The sequence below is a fragment of the Larimichthys crocea genome, chromosome I (assembly GCF_000972845.2).
Source record: "Larimichthys crocea isolate SSNF chromosome I, L_crocea_2.0, whole genome shotgun sequence".
NCBI lineage: Eukaryota > Metazoa > Chordata > Actinopteri > Sciaenidae > Larimichthys > Larimichthys crocea.
Genome location: NC_040011.1, coordinates 11,520,382 through 11,539,702, shown reverse-complemented (window position 1 = coordinate 11,539,702; position 19,321 = coordinate 11,520,382). Strand labels below are relative to the sequence as shown.

General features: G+C 43.1%; 1 protein-coding gene and 1 non-coding gene across 2 annotated transcripts; both read left to right on the top strand.

Moving 5' to 3' along the window:
- The first annotated feature begins 151 nt into the window (after positions 1 to 151).
- On the top strand, positions 152 to 17,728 carry sparc (secreted protein, acidic, cysteine-rich (osteonectin)). The gene is made up of 10 exons (XM_027285279.1): positions 152 to 279; positions 8,626 to 8,691; positions 9,120 to 9,173; positions 11,164 to 11,260; positions 12,881 to 13,002; positions 13,187 to 13,307; positions 14,902 to 15,035; positions 15,779 to 15,927; positions 16,256 to 16,404; positions 17,285 to 17,728. Exons 2-10 carry the CDS (start codon positions 8,635 to 8,637, stop codon positions 17,311 to 17,313), a joined length of 912 nt encoding a protein of 303 aa, XP_027141080.1. The 5' UTR covers positions 152 to 279; positions 8,626 to 8,634; the 3' UTR covers positions 17,314 to 17,728.
- LOC113747373 (U6 spliceosomal RNA) lies at positions 7,348 to 7,451 on the top strand. The gene has a single exon (XR_003463608.1). It is a non-coding gene; the product is annotated as a U6 spliceosomal RNA (small nuclear RNA).
- Positions 17,729 to 19,321: the final 1,593 nt, after the last annotated feature.

The following is a 19,321-nucleotide window of genomic DNA, read 5'->3' as shown; positions in this document are numbered from 1 at the left end:
TATAATGCTTCATAAGTATGTTTATAATGCATTATATGGGCATGGGCGTCACAGAAAGTGTTTCCACAGTTTTGTACTCGTATATCAGGGAGTTAACACGAAGCCCCACCTCCCAGAGCAGGAAGAGTGAGGGAAGGTCTGGAGGGGGGGTCTGCGTCCTGACTGGGACGTCCCACTGGAAATGTCTTCTGTGTGAAGTGGTGAGGCTGTTAGATCGTCCCGGGCCCCCGCACACTGCTGACTTCTCTCTTCTGGTGTCCCTGCTCTGCAAAGCGAAAGGTAAGAGCTGCACAACTTCTCCTGACTCTTTATCACTCATCATGTGACGCCGGTCTTGGAGTGACTTTAGCAAATTGTGACTGGTCTGTAGAAGACTTTGTGTTTCAGTTTTTAGTCTGAGAGATTAATGGAGGGAGAGAACAATGAAAGTTTGCAGGAACCTGCTGATTTTTTTGTGTAATAATCCTCTAAAAATACACTTTTATGTGCAGTAAAAAGTTGCTGAATTGAACTCGTGTTCTCTAAAAAATTAATTCACATTTCTTTGTCAGTTGCCATAAATCAAGTTAAATATAGAGTTTATTTTTCTCCCATTCTGACCAAAGTGCCACGAAACACTTTATCTGCAATTAATCTCAAGACTCAAGACCCTGGATTGAAAATTCACACTTGATTACCTGCAACACATTCTCCAGCAACTGCCCGCGTCGCTGTCAGTGGTAATTTCTCAATTTTCCACCTCTTTCCTCGGTCTGAACACACTTTTAAAAACTTACTTTAAAATAACTGACACCTGGTTTTGAAAAAAAATGCAGCTGAGGTGGCCTCAAACCTCAGCGAACAATCTCCTCTGTTATTACCCGCTGAAGCAGCCGCGAGGAAAATCACTCCCTGCAGGTAAACACAAGCTGCGATTATGAGGGTTCATTCTCTGTGGAGGTATTGTGTGCCACATCGGCAATAGGTGGAGGAGGAGGAGGAGGAGGAGGTGGGGGCTCTGTGGTTACGAGCTGGGGTAGGAGGGCAATGCAGACACAGGCTCATGTGGTGTTTAGTTTAAAGATATCTTTTTTGTTTTGGGAGAATTCAAGGATTTGCAAATGGACCTCTGCAGGTTTATGGAAAAGGAGAGAGAGTAAAGTACCAAGAAAGAAAGAAAGAAGAGAAGGAGGAGTGGGATTGTGAGTGGGAGTGGAAGAGATTTCAACAAAAGCCCAACAGAGCAATGCCTGACAAATATCTCCCCTTCCCTCCCTGCTTAGCTCTCCTCATCCCTCCGCGACTCCCCTCCCTCCCTCCCTGATTACTCCCATGTAAAGGAATGCGGGTTGCCATGGCGATCGGTTACCAGCTGTTTAAGGCGCTCTGTTAGTTCAGATGCCTTCAAGTGTCGGGATGTCACTCACGCTCACCCGCGGGGAGAGCGGCTGGCTGTTAGCGGCTGAAGTTCTTGCATATTTATATTTTTTGGGGGGTGATTGTTGATCTGAATGCTGAAGCATACAGTGTGTCAGCAGTTTCCTGTTGCAACATGATTGTTCCCTCGTGCATAAAGCTCCATAAAGCTCCATATGTTTTCCTAGTTTAGTGTGGGGGAACTTGGCAGGTCTGCACAGAGCCCTGATCTCAACATCATCCAACACTTTTGGGATGACGAAGACTGTGAGCCAGGGTTAGGGTTTGAGGTTCACATCAGTGCTGGTCCTGGCTCATGATGTTGTGCCTGAAAGGTTTCTCAGGGTTGTTTCAGTGTTCGTCACACCTGTTGAGGATTTCTCTGAGCTGTCTGACAGACAATGTGTCTGCATTAGTATGAGCGAGGTGGAGACAGAGCGTCTCTGCTTGCTTTCATTGTTGAGGTGGCAGGTTTAAGGCCTGAAATGGGAGGAGGGACGGGGGGTGTTGGTGGTGGTGTTTGGAGCTGAGGATACTGGGAAATACCGAGCCAGCTTGGCAATCTCTGGAAAACTCTAATCCCCCGACAGGAAGGAGGGATTGTGCTGCTGTCTGGGCTTCGACGTGGAGAAGAAAAACCTAGAGTTTATACTGTCAGCAAAGAGAAACAAAGAGACAAAGAGGAAAAAGAGATGATGAGAAGGAGGGAGGAATGTTCAGGGAGACAAATAAACTGTTTAGGGAGGAACAAAGGCCAAAAAAATTAAATTAAGAAAGTGTGGGGGAGGACTAACAGAGACGTGACTCACTCCTGTTAAAGATGTGACCTTCAGTTTTTACTTGATCTCCATCTTTGGTGCTCGATGGTGTCGTGTTGCTGCACCAAACGTTCCTGAAATCCAGAAATCTTAATCAGTCGGACCGCGAGGCTCTTTCCTCGGGTGTCCACTTGAGTAACTTTCTCTTTAGTACTGCTCCACTTCAAACCACACCGACTCGCTGGCTGTCTGCCTTACGGACCACATAAAGTTTGAAGCCTTTTGGCTTCTTACAGTGTGCATACAACAAGAAGACCGAGACAGGTCAGTGCGGATGACAGGAATGATTCCAGCCACAGATTCACACAGAGGAAACTTTGATCCTTGATCTTTTCGGAGAGGTCTGATGAAAGCAGCATCAAGAGCAGGTCCATGCTATTAACGGTAATAACAATAATGTAAAACAGAAAGAAAAGAGAGAGCAAGGATAAAAGCAAAGAGCGATCAAAGCCAAATGAAAGGATCATTTTCTGCAAAGGCTGAAATAAACCTGCAACTGATCAGCAGCTCAGTGTCGTACAGGATGTGTTTGGATTTTATTTTGCAGATTCAATATTCTTCAGTCAGAGGAAAGACGTGAAAACTGGCTCAGTACAAAGTATTTATCGCCTCAAGTCAAATTCTGTAGACAACCACAAACAGACGATCTGTCCTGATGAAGGGGGGAAGAGAAAAAAGAGGTCAAAGAGGTGACAAAGAAACTCAGGTTACATACGTCCTGCGTGCTCTTATTTGTGCTCTTTGTGCTCAGAGTTTCCTGAGTGGTAAGGATGACTGGTGGTCTCTATGAAACTACTCTTTGTCCAGAGGAATGTAAAGGGGTTTCCCCCCACTCTGCCGTACTCTCTGGAGAGAAATTGAATTTGTCAGGTGTCTTATTGCCAGTTGTGAAGGCAGTCTGGATTTAGGGGGCTTGATATTTGATATGAACGAGAAAGTCGCTGCTGCAGGTTGCTCAGATCGAACTTTTAATCGACCAGAGTTGTAGAACTGACCTGAGTTTGAAAACCTATTCAAAAGTTCTTCTGCCTCACGTTAGTCCATCATTTAAGGTAATTAAACCCAAACTGAATACTTATAGTGAGATACACGATCATTTTATGTCATTCAGAGATGTTGATAGCTCTTTTCCATCTCGACCATCCATCCCGTATGACGTGAACACAGTATAAGCGCTTCAGTGAGCGCAGACCTCCACCAACACCAACAATCCTTAAAGGGCGTCACTTACAAACAATACAGGCCAATCTGTCGTCGTCTATCACCAACAACTCAGATTAACGAGCTATATAACGCAATCAAACCCTTACCGAAGCTGGTCAGGTGAAAGGCTTCAGTCTCATTCTTTGCTCTACTCATCAGTTCTGATATAACTGATGTCAGCAGTTCACCATCCGTCACTTTATGAATTTATTTTTACTAAGAGTTTAAAGAGGCTTCACTGCCCGACTTCACCTGTTTCACCTTTTGTTTTCCTGTCTGGTCCCAAATGGTGGAAACCATCAGAGAAGAATTTTCCTTCATCTCTTGCTCATGTGGACGGAGAGTTTTTATCCTTAGACGTTTCTTCTTTCTTTTCTCACAAAACTCAACCAGCATCCAATCTGAAGTGTAATTACAGCCGACAGGTGACCACTGAGAGATCCAACTCTGCTGGCACAACCCCAGCTATTGCAAATGAATTAATAAGATGCTGGTTCTCTAATAATACCAACATCTTTTCTTTCTCCTCTGCTCTTTTTAATCCTTGTTCTTGGTCAGAAAAACAGAAGCCGACAATAAACCTGAGATTTTATTCCCCCATCATAAAAATCGACTCTGTCGACAGAGCTCAATAAAGACAAAGGGAAACGCTGTTCATTCGTAGCGCCTTTGCTGAATGTTTGCCTCTCCACAGTCCTTTGCATGCCGGTGTTGTTTGTCTGCACTGTTTGCTGGCACACAGGCCGCTGCAGGTTGTTTTTCCAGGCCCATACTCTCCAAACCCGGCTGTTATGTCACCGAGGAGCAGAAGAAAGAATTCCTCTAAATCTGCTCCCTTTAAAGAGCGCCTGAAAAAGAGACAGAAGCAAAGAAGAAGAGATATTAGCCAGAAGGTGCAGGTTGTTTTCCTCCGTAGCGAGTTTACACTTGCTTACCTAACTAACCTCCCAAATTAAATAGATTGGAGGAGAGAAAGGCTCCCTTTATGAGCCTGAAGTTTCCCTTTTAGCCTCGACCCTGTTTGATTATGAGCGCAGCTTTCCAAATAAAATAATTTGTTTTGCTGTTACGTCAGTCCGTCCGGCCTCCTTTTCCGAATGACTCTCTGACCAAACAGGAATACGTTAAAGTGGACGTACGACGGGAACACGGTGTCCCTCCAAATCAAATACTGACCCCGCACTTTTTGGAGATGAGGCTGGTTTTTATTTTTCCTCTTTGAGATGCCATCAGACACGCTTCTCATATCGATGTCAGGAGCTCTTTTTTTTAAACTGAATTTCCCGTCGGCAGAACACCTTGTTTTTTTTTGTTTGTTTGTTTTTTTTTATTTTAGCTCGACTTTTTCAAAAGGACAGAGAAGTTTCCTTGTGCGCAGGTTATTCAGAGACGTCACCGTCTGCATCCTCTGCCAGGGTTTCTGTGTTTTTCCACATCCAAGCCTGCTCATGACTTCTCATTTCTGGACCATCGCAAACAGTGGCGACCATTGTTAAAGTCCTGCCTTGCCTCTACATCGAGCACGGGAAGATCTGTATTTTCCTTTGACAGGTGGAACAAAAACAATGCCAAAAAATCACGATGCATCCTGTGCTACCTTCACCTTTCATCGTGTTTTTCTAACGTCTAAGGTACCAACAACTACATCAATGCATCAGAGCATACGGGCAGATCTGTGATTTTTTTTTTTTTGCTTAAGAGAAATGAGAAAATCCAAGAAAACTTCTGAAGAAGAAGCTAAACCAGTGTGATGTAGTGTGTAGCATGCATTTGCTGTTGTATGGAGGACAAAGGATGACATTAGTACGTGGTCTGTAGAAATCGATGAGACAAATCATTCCCTTGCATAAAGTTTCTTGTGTAACAACATGACAAAAGCTGTCAGCTAAGATCTCAACAGCAATTAACAGACTTATGCATGACAGTAAAAGTAACATAGCCGTTGTTGTGGCCATCCCACAATGTCAACAAGGATGGTAGTCTTTGTTTATGGCAAAGAAGCCAAGACAAGACAAGAAGCCTTCTTTCGGATTCAACATAACGTTATCTGCCTGGTCTGCTGTCGAGGTCTTGTGGTTGGGCTGTTTTTCGTCCGGACCCTCATCCTGGGTGACTCTGCTGGAAGTTACTACTTCTGATGGTATCACTAAGCAAACACACTTGGAAGTAAACAGAGCATAGACAGTTCTCAAGAAAAGTCCACAACAAATGAAAGTGAATCATAATAATCTAAATCTGTGAACTTCAAAATGCAACAGACCTGGAAAAGAATATAAAAGAATATAAAAGCAATCAAGAAGTTTTCCTGAAACAGTGATAAGCCTGAAAAAAAACAATGCCAGGTACATGACTGATGTAAATTTGGAAAATACAAACATTTCATTAATGCTACAGTGTCATCAGATCATTATAGTTGCAGTGTTTTATTGCCTCTGAGGGTCTTATCTGATAAAACTCGTACAAACTCGCTCTCGATACTACATCAACATCTCAGCACATTTCAAACTCATCCGTCAATTCTGAACGTGCATTTTGCCTTTTCGAGGGAGACAACAGAAGAAAAATGCGCCTACAGGCCGACAATCAAAAACACCTTTGTTTACCAAATACCAGAAGGTTCTTGTGTCGCTCGAGGGTTCGTCAAAGAACGCACGTCAGCGCACTTCACCGCAGGTCGACTGTATGCAAACTTTACCCTTTTCACTGCATCTGTCCAAACACGTCGCTCTATTCAGACGCTTCGTGTCAAGAGGCCCTGCCGTGTTTTTTAGGACACCCGGCAACCAGCCAAGCCAAGTGTTCTGCCACCCCCAAAATGTCAAGTTCACTTTCCCTCAAGGCGATGTTTTCCAGAGCCACGGCATTCATCCTGTAATCCTCTGTGTCTGAGCTGATAATTGCTGTGCATGTTGAAAAGAAGTTTAATGCTCCAAAAGATCATATTGTTTTAGTTTTATTGATTTCTTGTTGGTTTAAACCTGCTGGCCTTTTGCCTGAGGTGCAGGAATTCCAACCATTCCCAACCCTGTTTTGTAAACCTTATTATCCCCCCTGCTGATCTCCTGCAGCGTTCAGTATATTGTACACACTGTGTCAGCTCGTGTCAGTCTTATTGCCCCGCATGAGGAATTTCAAAAGTCTGAGGTGCAGTCTGGTGATATGAGACGAATTCCAGCTCATTCTGATATCGAGCTACAAAAAACGCAAACGCCAACATGAAGATGAATGAAACAACTTTGATCTACAGGCAACCTGCTGAGACACTTCCCCCTATATACTATATGTCCTTTGATGATGAGGATAGAGATGTCTGGGGTGAAACGGCTCACTTCATGTAGAACAGAGAAAAACGTTCGGAAGACCAAGCAATGCCACGCTCCATTACCGAACAAAGGAGCCCTTATTTAGTCCTTCAGGCGAGACATGACGAAGTTAGAGAAGCAGGGCTGGAGAAAGCGTTTGGAGTCCCCCAACAATGGATGCTCAGACAATCAGATGGAGAGGAAGATAGACCGATAGGAGACTCAATGAGGCTCTCTCACGACAGCCAGGAAATTTATATGTTGCATTCGATTAGATAAAACCAGCCTACAGTGATAATCATGACCGAAATGCCACTCTTATTCTAATATAACCCCCCAAACAGCACTAAGTAACAAGAAGCAAGAGTCTACCAAGATTGTTGATCTGTGAATCAGTACTGTACCATCCATAGAGCAAAGCAACAAAGCAGTAGTCCTATTGAAAATGCATATTTTATCTTACTGCAGAGAAACTGGTAATAACCAAGAAATTACAAAACATTATGCAATATATTTAAGATCATTTAGAAACAGTGTTGTCATGTCTTATAAATACACGCTCCGGTCACTTGTTGCAGCCAGTGATTTGAAACATTGTGCTCCTATGAGAATATGTTGGACATGGAGTTACTGTAATTGTTGGAGTTACTAATAAATTGGATTTGATACAGAGAAGATTAGCATGGCCCCTGCAGAGGATGACACGCAAAATCGTGAAGCGTATCCACATTTTTGGGGCGGCAGTAGCTCAGTCCATAGAGACTTGGCTTGGGAACCGAAGGGTGGCCGGTTTAAGTCCAGCATGGACCAAAAATATGGAAGGTGGACTGCCAGTTCACCTCCTGGGCACTGCCGAGGTGCTCTTGAGCAAGGCACCGATCCCCACCCAACTGCTCGCGGGGTGCTGGTCTGGCTGGCTGCCCATCTCTCTCCACATTTGCATGTCTATGCCCTTGTACTGCATGTCAAAAATAAAAATAGAGTGAAAAAAGAATTTCCCCATCGAGGGATTAATCAAGTATATCTTCTTCTTCTTCTAATTGGTGTCAGATTATCTGTTGGAAAATGTTTTCTTACTCTTGCTGTGGAAGATGTAGAGCAAGATGATACATGCAGCATAGCTGAATATGATATGACACGCCTATAGGTGGAGGCTTTTATCCAGTATATAACTACAGATGGCCCCAGTGGGAACTGCACCTCGCTGCACCTATTCAAACTGCCTGAAATCACACACCGGGGTCAGATTCGCACGTATCTGTCACAGGCTTTACAAATGTAAATATGTGTTTAGAGAAGCTGTATGGAAAGTCATTTTTCCAAACAGAGTGCTGGTGGAAACATGAAGTGTTAAAGTGTGCTGCCGTGGAAAAAGGTTTCATTAAAGCCCGGAGCTGTTTACACGCCTGCTCCCGTCCAAGTGGCAGAAAGATGAGCCGATCCAATCTGAAGGCTAATTTAGTGCAATCAGCTACCGTGCTCGCTCGAAAATCTCTTTCAGCTGGGTGAGATGATGTTCAGCGAGAGTCAGTTCAACAAAACCACAAAACAGCCACAGACACTTTGAACACGACCTGCCAGAAAACAAAGCCGACACTGAGGGTTCTGACTGGGAAGCTGGAAAGTTTTCATTACTCTGTCGAGGGAGTTTTATTGCACGTTGTGTCCAGATGCTCTGGTTGTCTTCACTGCAGGGCTGGTTATCGTTCAGACTGTATCAGCCTTATGTTGGTCCTCATTGTTCGCACTGATTCTGAAGCTACAAACGTAAAAGTTCTTTCAGCAGATTCAGGCTGTCACAAACTTATTTATACAATAAATAAATGAATCATAAAACTTTGGCTTTGGATAATAATAGTTTTGTGTGAACATGTTTGTCTCACCGGTCGCTCTGTTTGTCTCCACAGACTTTAAAGATGAGGGTGTGGATTGTCTTTGTCCTGTGCCTGGCTGGCCACGCCATGGCTGCCCCTGTAAGTAATACTGTGTGTGTGTGTGTGTGTGTGTGTGTGTGGTCTGCGTTTGTCTTCATATCCATGTTCCTTTCTTTGTCTTCCTGAGTGTGTGTTTCCTCCTGTCTGATCGTCAATTCAGTGAGTTTCCATGGACGCCTTGGTGTGTGTGTGTTTTCTTATCCAAGTGCAGTTCCTGTGTATATCTACTTGCTGTGTGTGTGTGTGTGTGTGTGTGTGTGTGTGTGTGTGTTCTTCTCATTGCAAGTCTGTGAACATTAAATATTTGCTTTCCCAAATCCAATTGCTCCCCTGAGTGTGCGCTGCGTGTTCGTGTGCATGGAGACTCAAAGTGTGTGTACGTGTGTGTGTCTGCTGACTTCCTTCCTTCAAGTGTGTATTCATGTGCAAAAGTTTAACACATGTGTGTGTGTGTGTGTGTGTCTCAGACTGAGGAGGAGGCCATCGTGGACGAGCTGGTGACTGAGGAGCCAGTTGTTGAGGTAAATCCATCACCCATGTTTTCTCCTTGAAAAATCCTTAAAATCCTGGAAACACGGACTTAAATAAGACACAAGATTCATGGAGCTTGGAGGAGGTTTTCTCACTTCTCTCCAAAACATTTTGTGGCCGACTTTGAGAAGAAGAGACGAAACTACTTAATTATTCTGATGCCATAAATTTACTTTAGTACCGGTAGAAACCGATTTTTCTGTGCAAAGTTAATTACATCAACAAAACAAGAACCTTTTTTCCATGACGAAGACGAGACAGTAACGCTCTTAAAAACAGATCTTTCATGGTAAAAACTAAATGACGAAATGCGGGTTTAGTTTTGCATCCTCCTGATCCGTTACGAGAGCCGATCCTGCAAAAACAGCCCGAGCCACAAACCACCAACTTTATGTATTATAGAAGCTGTCCAGAGCCTCTCGTTTCCTTTCTCACCACAGTGCTACAGCCGTGAGAAGATCGAAACAGACTGTGTCTTCATCTCTTTGTCACACAGACATTTTGACTGAGACTGGAATAAAGAATTCAGAGGTGTCGTTGACTGAAACTTCACTATGAAGGATAAATAAATTATTAAAATGTGACTCGAACAATGATCCTGCTGACGTTTCACCTTCACACTCGTCTGCCGGCTTGTGTTTGTTGCCCTTTGACTTCATTGTTGGGTTGTCATTGGATCTTAGCGCTTACTTTAGTGTACAATCCTATATTTGTAATGCCCCGTCTCGGCTGGTGTGTTAACTCGACCCAAATACCTTCTCTCTGGTCTGAGTTTGATTTGGCGTCTGTGTTGTGTTTCCTGAGCCAAGCAGCTGTTCAGAGAGATGATCTGATCTGTGATGGAGCTTTTGGGGCTTTTTTTTTTTTTGACAATGCAGCCAAAGAAGTTCTTTGGTATTTGTTCATGTGACAGCGGTGGTGACTCCTCGTGTGAACGCCCCAAAGTTGAGTTACTTGAATCGATCCATCGCAGCAAACTCAACGTGAATACAGAGGCCTCTAAAGATATAAAGTTATTCATGATTCAGGGACATGATGCCATCGTGTTTCAAGAGTTCGAATCCCAACATTTGGGGATCGTCTATTTTATGCCTAACAGAAGCATTGCTGCCTTTCTCAGGTCTTTATCTTTAGTCTCTTCAATCATCTGGTGACCTCTCAGGTTTTGTTTGGGATTTGTTTTTGGGGTCCCAACCTCCAGATTAAAACAATCTAAAAAGCAAAGCTTCATCATTTGTAAGAGGCACAAGACGTTCTGTTTGCAGCTGACTTGGAAGTCCCTCATGTCAGTTTGTTCCACCAGGGCTTAATCTGGTAGATTTTTACCGAAATCGAATCACTAAATTCCTCCTGAATCCATTTGTCACCTCTGAGGTTTCCCAACAAACAGACATGAAATCCTTCCAACAGTTACATCTCCGTCAGAACACAGTGTCCTTCATTGTAAACAATCCAATACTGCCAAAATATCCGTCTACGAAACAGCTGGAGCGAGTCTTCATGTGAACGTTTTATCATTTCCTGCTCCAGAGGTCCAGCGGGACCAGAGATCCCACAGCTGTTAATTTTAGCCGCTCGCTCAGCCTTGCCAGCCGTACAGGAAGCCATTACGTTTTTTCATGGCTTCACCACATGTGGACCCAGCTGCTTGTTGTTGTTGGATATTATGGTCTCGCTGCTCCCAGACTCTGTTTGGCCTTCAGGGAGGAACCTTCTTTAGCGGTGACGTTTCAACTTTTATTTTTTTGAGGAAAACCAGGGATATTTAAGTGGTTTTGGTTTAAGTGGACGTCATGCAGAAATAGACACGAAGACCACTGCGCGGAAATCATCTGCTGACCAAGTTCAGAAAGATGGCTGTTAGCAGTTTCTTCCAGTTGCCCACTCTGATCACTTCGGACCCCCAGATGATAATAAATTCCTCTGCATGTGGCTCATTAAGCTTCAGCTGCTCACAGTCTGACCCCTGATGTTCTCCAGGAGCCTGAGGTGGGGGCCAACCCAGTGCAGATTGAGGTCGGAGAGTTCGACGAGGCCATCGATATCGGTGAAGAGGTTGAAGAAGTTGCTGCTGAGAGTAAGTTCACAAACACACACACAAATGCACACATTGCATTGATTTACATCACTTCCCAGGAGGCTTTCCCATAATTAAGCTGCATTCCTAATCCTGTCCGTGGGGACCTGTAGAGTTATGTCCATAAAATGTTGCCATAGCTTGGAAGCAGAAACATCTGCACGCTACCTGCTCAGCACCAAATAGACACAGTTTGAGTTCAAACTTCCATGAATCCTTTCGACTGAGAGGAATAAAAATGTATCATGTCTGTTGTCTCGCACATTAACGATATTTCATTTAGCTGTGTTTCCGTCCTCTGCCCTGAAGCTAAGGTATCTGCAAAGTTCGGTGAAGCCTCAGACTGGCAAATCAAACAACAACCATAATAACAGACTGCCTCGTTCTATGAGGAGGAGAGGGCTGTAATTATACGTTCCACCCTGTTTAAGTGGCAGGAGCTGAACCACAGGCAACACCAGCAGCTGGAAAACAGTCCGACTGTACAAAGTGTTCAGGATGAGGTATTTAGTTTTTAGCTGGAAGATTTAGATTTAGACTTCTGTTTAAAGTAGCAAATACCACCACAGAAAAATAGACATTTTGACGTCTCACTCTCCTCTGGTGGCGTCTGTCCATGCAGATATCTCCAAGCTACACTGTGGTCGTCACCATATTGGAGGTCCTGCCTCCGCCACCTCCTGGTTAATTAAAAATGTATAAAGATGTGAAGCATGGGTGGAGTTGAGGAATGTATTTGTATTTGTGTGTTTTTTGTACCAGGCTGTAAACATGTTTATTTCTGCTGTGAAGTTGGACATTTGAACATGGGGACTTATGGAGACTGACTCACTTCTGGAGCCAGCCTCAAGTGGACGTTAGAGGAACTTAAGCATCTTTTAGAGTGTTAAATCATCTATATGTACCTTGTACATGTTGATATTACATTAATGCTTCAATCAAATTGGAGAAGAAGGAGGACAGAGGGACATGCAATACGATAGTGGGTGAAAGTGTATCTACAAGTGCTGCATCTTTAACCAATTAGGGCACAAACACTGTAACTTAAAGCATTTAATTATGTCTCTCTACCTGCTTCCTTCAATTCTAAAGAAAGACCAAAGTGACAAACATATTTTGCAACCTTTTATTTGAGGTTTGCAGTTCAAACAACATGTGATTTTATAGGTGAGATATATCTTTAAATTGCAAAAAAAGCAAAGTTCTTATTTTTAAAGTCAGGAAAGTGGGGCCCGTTTCAGTCGGGTATAAAGCACTACAGTCTCTGGACTGGACGTGTGCCTTTAAACACAGAAAGGGAACTACAACGCCCTGCTGCTCTGCTCCACACGTCAAACTGTTTGCTTTGTGTGTTCAGCTTTAATATCGGCATTTTTCCATGACTTCTGCTGTTTTCCATGAGGCAGCATTTCAGGACTGTAATTTTCTTTCAGCGGCTAAAGTCAGGAACAAACTCGTTAATGACAGCTCTCTTGTTTATTCAGTCATTTCGTCATTAGTCTTTTCATTCATGAATGAATTCATTTCAGTTTTCTTCTGGCCATAAAAAGGGGCTGGGCTGTTTGTGTCTGTGTTGGGTCATGGCATCTGTTTGTGAGCGAGTCTGTTTTTTCTGCACAGATCTCTGCCTGAACTACCACTGCAAGAAGGGAAAGGTGTGCGAGGTCGACGAGGGCAACACCCCCATGTGTGTGTGCCAGGACCCCTCCACCTGCCCTCCTGCTGAGGGAGATTTCGAGCATGTAAGTCAAACATAAAGTGAGCTCATGAAATCAGTGCACTACAACAGGTGTTTGGCTCTTGGCTCCAGCCCACCATCAGGTTTCAGTTCTGGCCGTCCTTGGGAAAAAGTTTCTGTTAGAACATCACGCAGAAGCTCAGAGCCGTGAGAACTGAGAACTCATCCGTCTGTGATATCCTTCTCAGGTTTGCGGCACCGACAACAAGACCTACGACTCCTCTTGCCACTTCTTTGCCACCAAGTGCACCCTGGAGGGAACCAAGAAGGGCCACAAGCTGCACCTCGACTACGTCGGACCCTGCAAATGTGAGCGCTCACACTGTTCTTCTGACGTTTCCAGTGTTTGCAGAGAGTCCAGACTCAGATCAATGTAGACATTTACAGTAAATACTCGGCTGTGCATGCAAACTAACTTTCTCTCCGACTCAACACTCAAATATTTAATTCAAAGCCAAAGATCAGTGGTAAGGTCAGGAGTTCAGAAAGTGTTCAGGAGCCTCTGATGTCTTATGCTGTATTATTTATTGACTCTTGGCCAAGGAGAATTAGAGACACTCTCAAAGTTCATCAGAAGTGCCTGAGTCGGTCTCACATTCTGCCCAACTCATCCTGTTGGATCGACTTTAAACCCCAAGATAACACCACAAATACTACACGCCCAGAATGAGTCACAGAGAATGTCTTTACCCATGGAGGTGTTATTGTCAGCATATTCTAGTCTGGAGACACAGATGATCTATTATGTCTAAGAAGGCAGCACCAGGTCTCTGTGACCCTGGACACCACAGTGTTGAGATATGGTGGCACCTAGTCTAAGACAAACAACTAATACTGCCGAGGACCTCAAGGTCCACACGTGACCTCGTGTAACCTAAGGATAGAAACTTCCATAACAGGCTGATAGTCCAGCGTTATAAAGCTTTGATTCACTCTGAGAAATATTGTTTGATGGGGAGCTTCTTTCACAGAACCCAGCAGATAGAAACTGAACCCTGCATCCAAACCGTGATAAAGACTGAACTTCATGAATCATTTCATCTGTTTCGAGTACTTGAAGTGAAAGTCTGTTGCCTCCACCCTGGGCACACCCCGTCTCATGGGAGCCAGATGTTAATGTTGCACTGCTGGCTTGAAAAAAAAACTCTTTAATCAAATGAGGCTGAAAAATCTCATAATCTCATAATTTTAATGGCAAGTTTCACACTTGAGATTAATAAGTTTTGGGAGACTGTGACTTTGTGGGAGTGAAAAATAACAAACACCACAAATTAAAAGAATACTTAATACTTATATAATCATTGTGATTCATGGTATTTATTAAAAGCACCTTAGCAATATGAAAAACAACATACCTGAAATGCTCGTTAGATAAACGAAGCACTTCTCCTCATATCTAGTTTCAGTTTATGATTTTTCTTGTTTTTTTATGTCGTTCTCGCTTCGACACCATGTGAGCTGTCGTAGTTTCTGTTTCTTTGCCTGTTCACTATTGATGGATTGGGCTGTATCTTTTATCTCTATCGTGTTATAGTGTTTTGTTCCAACTCATCTGTGTGATAAGCTTCCAAACTGAAGCTCAGCTCGGCTCTGTCTGCTGTCAGCGTGGTGTTTCTGTGACTGATGGGGGCGGATTACAATGTCGTGTCGGGCCTGCAGGCTGCAGCTCAGATCTGTCCGGACACGCGAGCTACATTTCTTCTAGTGTTCAAACTGTAACATGACACACACACACACACACACACAGGGCTGAAGGGTTCAGATGGAGATCTGGGTGGAGTCCAGTACACCAGAATACAACAGGATGAAGATTTAGATGTTTCTGTTGGCTCCTGTGTGGAAGTGGGGCCTCGAGGTCGATGTGTGAATTATCATCATGACTAACTGTGTGTTCTCCCCACAGTCATCGAGCCCTGCATGGACACCGAGCTCAACGAGTTCCCTCTGCGTATGAGGGACTGGCTGAAGAACGTTCTGGTGACTCTGTACGAGCGCGACCAGGACAACAACCTGCTGACCGAGAAGCAGAAGCTCAGGGTGAGTCGTCGTCGTGGTGAAGACGGACGTCTCTGGTCTCCCTGTTGAAGAGTCTGCATGCTTCATGTGACCTGCTGGATGTTTTAGATTCATTTCACAGTCTCAATCCCACGAAGTCAACAAAGAAAACTGTTAAACGGGAAACCAAAGTAGCTCTGTCGCAGCTAACGTTATCTCGGCTCCAGACCGATGTGTTAAAACACACGATAACACAAACTGTGAACCAGCTGCAGTGTTCTGTTTTTATTAAAGGACGACTGGTGGCTTTGAAAAGAGCACAGGTCGGGCTGCACATTATGTTACAGGCGGTTCATTCCTCTAAACAATCATCCAGTCAACATTTAACGTGCATGTAAAGCTGTGGCTGATTTTTACTGGCTACCTTTTATAGGTATGAGAATCACATTTACATGGAGCAATAAGATGTTGTTTGCTTCTTTGTAGGAGAAATAACAGATTCATGTTACAAACTTTGAGAGACATGAGCATGGACAGTGAAGGTCAAAGACACACGGTGTATTTAAAACAGAGTTTTATGCTTGAATCGGCTCGTGAAGCTCGTAATGTCTAATCCAACAGTTTAAAGACGTCACTCACGCTGAGGAAATGTTTATATGACTGAAAAACACCAGAGAGAAGTTAGCCTGCGTTCTCCAACCATCACCAGACAGTCGACGGTGTTTCTGTACGACTTTATTCTTCTTGAATTGACTAACGCTGACCGTGTCCGTCCGATCTTTCAGGTGAAGAAGATCCACGAGAACGAGAAGCGGCTGCAGGCCGGTCCTCACTCTCTGGACCTGCTCGCTCACGACTTCGAGAAGAACTACAACATGTACATCTACCCCGTTCACTGGCAGTTCGGCCAGCTCGACCAGCACCCCGTCGACGGGTACGTACAGGAAAGACGAGATGCTGGTTTTCTATCCAATCAGACGCAGACTCGTTGGGTTTCATAGATGGAAAGAATGGTTTTGGACAAAGTTCAGGCACATGTAAGGAGCTGATTGGTTTTCGGTGTGGATGATGTCAAACCACAGCAGCTGCAGACAGACTCTGATGGATCCAACAGCTGCTGCTTTTTCATGATGATGTGGCTGCTAGACACCAAATGCATCAGCGAGAACCAAATTTACCAGCATCACTGTTTAACTAAAGCTTTTAGATTAAAGATTTCTTTCCCATAACTAATCATCATTCTTGTGTCTGTGTGCCGACAGATACCTGACCCACACAGAGCTCTCCCCCCTGCGTGCTCCTCTCATTCCCATGGAGCACTGCACCACCCGCTTCTTCGAGGAGTGCGATGCCGATGACGACAAATACATCGCCCTGGAGGAGTGGGCCGCATGCTTCGGCCTCAAGGAGCGTGAGTATCGACCGTATGCATGAAGACAGAAATGTTGCTGGTTCACCCCATAAATATGAAATATGAAAAGCTCTCTCTCTTTTGACCTTTTTGATTATTAATTTGGTCTAAAATATCAGAGAAAAGTGAAAAATGTCAAAAGCTGACCTTTGAATTTCTTCTTCATTTCAATTTCTATCATAGAAAAACAGAAAAAAAAACAAATTCTCACATTTTAGAAGCAGAAACTAGAAAATATTCTAAATTAATGTTTGATAATTTGTTATTAGACTTGTCTGTTGAACTATTCAAGCATGAATCAAAAACATAACCAGTATCCTTCAAAATCATAACGTGAAGGTTGTTTCAGTGCCATCATTTTCAAACAAAAGACTCAAAAACCAGGCAAATAATCCAAAAGGACAAATAAACGGTAACTAAGAATACACCGGGAAACAAGACATACACACAACATGGACAGACAAGGAAACAAAAGGAAACACAGGAGCTAAATAGACGTAGGTGTAATCAGGGACAGGTGAAACTAATCAGGGCCAGGTGCAGAATCAAAAAAGGCAGGAAAACAAGACAGGAAGTAGAATAAAACAAGACAGACAGAGTAGAACTACAAAATAAAACAGGAAATACGGAAACTGTAACAATTTTGTCCAAAAACAGTTGTTAGAAATCAGTTTTGGGCCAAATTTAGGGAGACAAATGTTGAAATACTTCAAATATTTCCTTAAACATTCATCAGTTTAACAATCTAAAAAATACTGTGCTGTTTTTTGAAGTATATTTTTTAAATCTACATGATATATATCTGCACTTTTCATTTATTTATTGTTAATATGTTATTAAAATGTTGTTAATACGATGTTTGTTTTCTTTGCGTCTGCAGAGGACGTGGACAAAGATCTCATCATCTAAGCTCCTCAGCAGCAGCAGCAGCAGTTTGACAACTCCTAGTCGCTACTAACGGGACGAGGTGCTGATCCCTAAGTTAAAAAAAGAAAAAAAATCACAGTAACGGTGCTAATTGCAAATTATTTTTTTTGTTTTGTTTTTTTAATAATGATCTTTCCTACCTATACCACTAAAAAAAAAAAAAGATTACAAAAGAGAAATGTGCACAGTCTGTACTAACATCACATGTTCATGCAACACCCAGTAAAGAAACTAAAGACCTCTGATGTAAATGTATGTTGTTGACAATATTATATATATGTTGTGATTAGTTCAGGGCTTTAATTGGAGATCAATTTGATTATCTTGAGGAGACAAAACTGTAAAGTCAAAAATAAAGTTTCTAAATAAATGCTCCCTCTGCTTGCTTTCTACAAAACAACGATTTAGTTTTCGCACTCTTTCGGTGGTGGACTCACTTTTTATTTTGTCATTTTGTGTATTTTGGTTTTTGATCTTTTGACTACTGCTTTACGAGTTGTTCATTTTTATTTGCCATACAGATTCCGACACGCGTGTACTGATATTTGAAACAATAAAGAGGATATATTGTCTTTTTTTTTTTTTGGACGTTGAGGGGAAAATCTCGCAGGCTGAGAGTTTTTCTCATAATTAACATGTTTCTACTGACACTGAGAGCACGAGCAAACTCTTTCCATGAAATAAAGATTGTGAAAAGATCTGGAAATCTCTGCATGCATTCATATCTGCGTTTCTTTCTCCTCTGCCAAGTTTTTTTGTTTTTTTTTGTTGTTGAGATCTGACAAGTTATCAGCGTGGCTCCAGTTTGTGTACGAGCAAGACTTGGACCATGTTTTAAACTCGCACAAGAATCTAGTGTCGCAATTTTTATCGAAAATATAAGAAGTCTCATTATGAGAAGCTCTCGTCTCATCCTGTTTTTTCATATGACATGTGTCTGAATGCGTCCTTTGTGCAGCAGTAATGCTTTTAAATGTTTCCTCGTGAGTCTAGTTTGAGACCAAAACAGAACCAGCTTCTGAAAAACAAACCGCTTCTGTCTTTCTTCTTTTCTGGTGCCTTTCCCTCAACCAGCGTCAGTCTGAAGTCACTCTTAAACAGGTACGAACACCTGTGTTTCTCTGGATAAGGACCGAGTGTGACTTGACTCGCCTCAGAAACAATGACTTGGGACTTGTCTGATGCTGCTGTAACTTCATGAGTAGACTAACTCCATCCAGGAAGGAGGTGATTGGTCGCCAAAGTGTAATGCAAAATAAGAATGTTTCTAATCAGACAGTGAAAACATCTGTAAACAGATATATCAACATTAGACGGGCTGACATGCTTCAGTTCTGCTGGTCAAGGTAAAAACAGTGTGTACAAATGTTCTCAGACTTCATTTAAACATGTTGAAACCTTCCACATGAAAAAGGTTTAGAGAATCTTATAATAAACTTTTTCTTTGCTTTGGTTGACCGACCACAGCCTAAACAAAGCACACATGGTATATTTAAAATGTGGGCCATAAAACAAGGCAAAGAAAGCCACAGGAACATTTTGTTCAAACCAGACCACGTGCTGTAAACAGTACCGACATGACTGATGTGTATGAAGGACTCTGTCTCGTGGTCCCCTGGGAGACGGGAGAGGGAGATCTGAGCACCCTGTTACCATCCCCACCCGTTCATCCAGACTCCGGTGTCAAGAATGTGAAACAACAGCCGAGCCTTGTCCACAAAGCCCGTCCCTCCTCTCAGCCACAGCAGGAGGAAAAACCTCGGACGCTGAGAGAGGGGAGAAAAGGAGGGCGTGCTACTGTAACAACAACATGAATCCTTCCTCCAGTTACTCCTGGAAGTTTTATCTGCTTTCTCTGCTGGGAGTTTAAAAATGCATCTCAGTCACACAGCAGGACTCCACCAGGACTGTTGTTACACCTGCTTCTGGTTGATGGTGCCAATAAAAAAAAAGCAGTGAACATGAAGTGACACATTTCACACCATGAAAA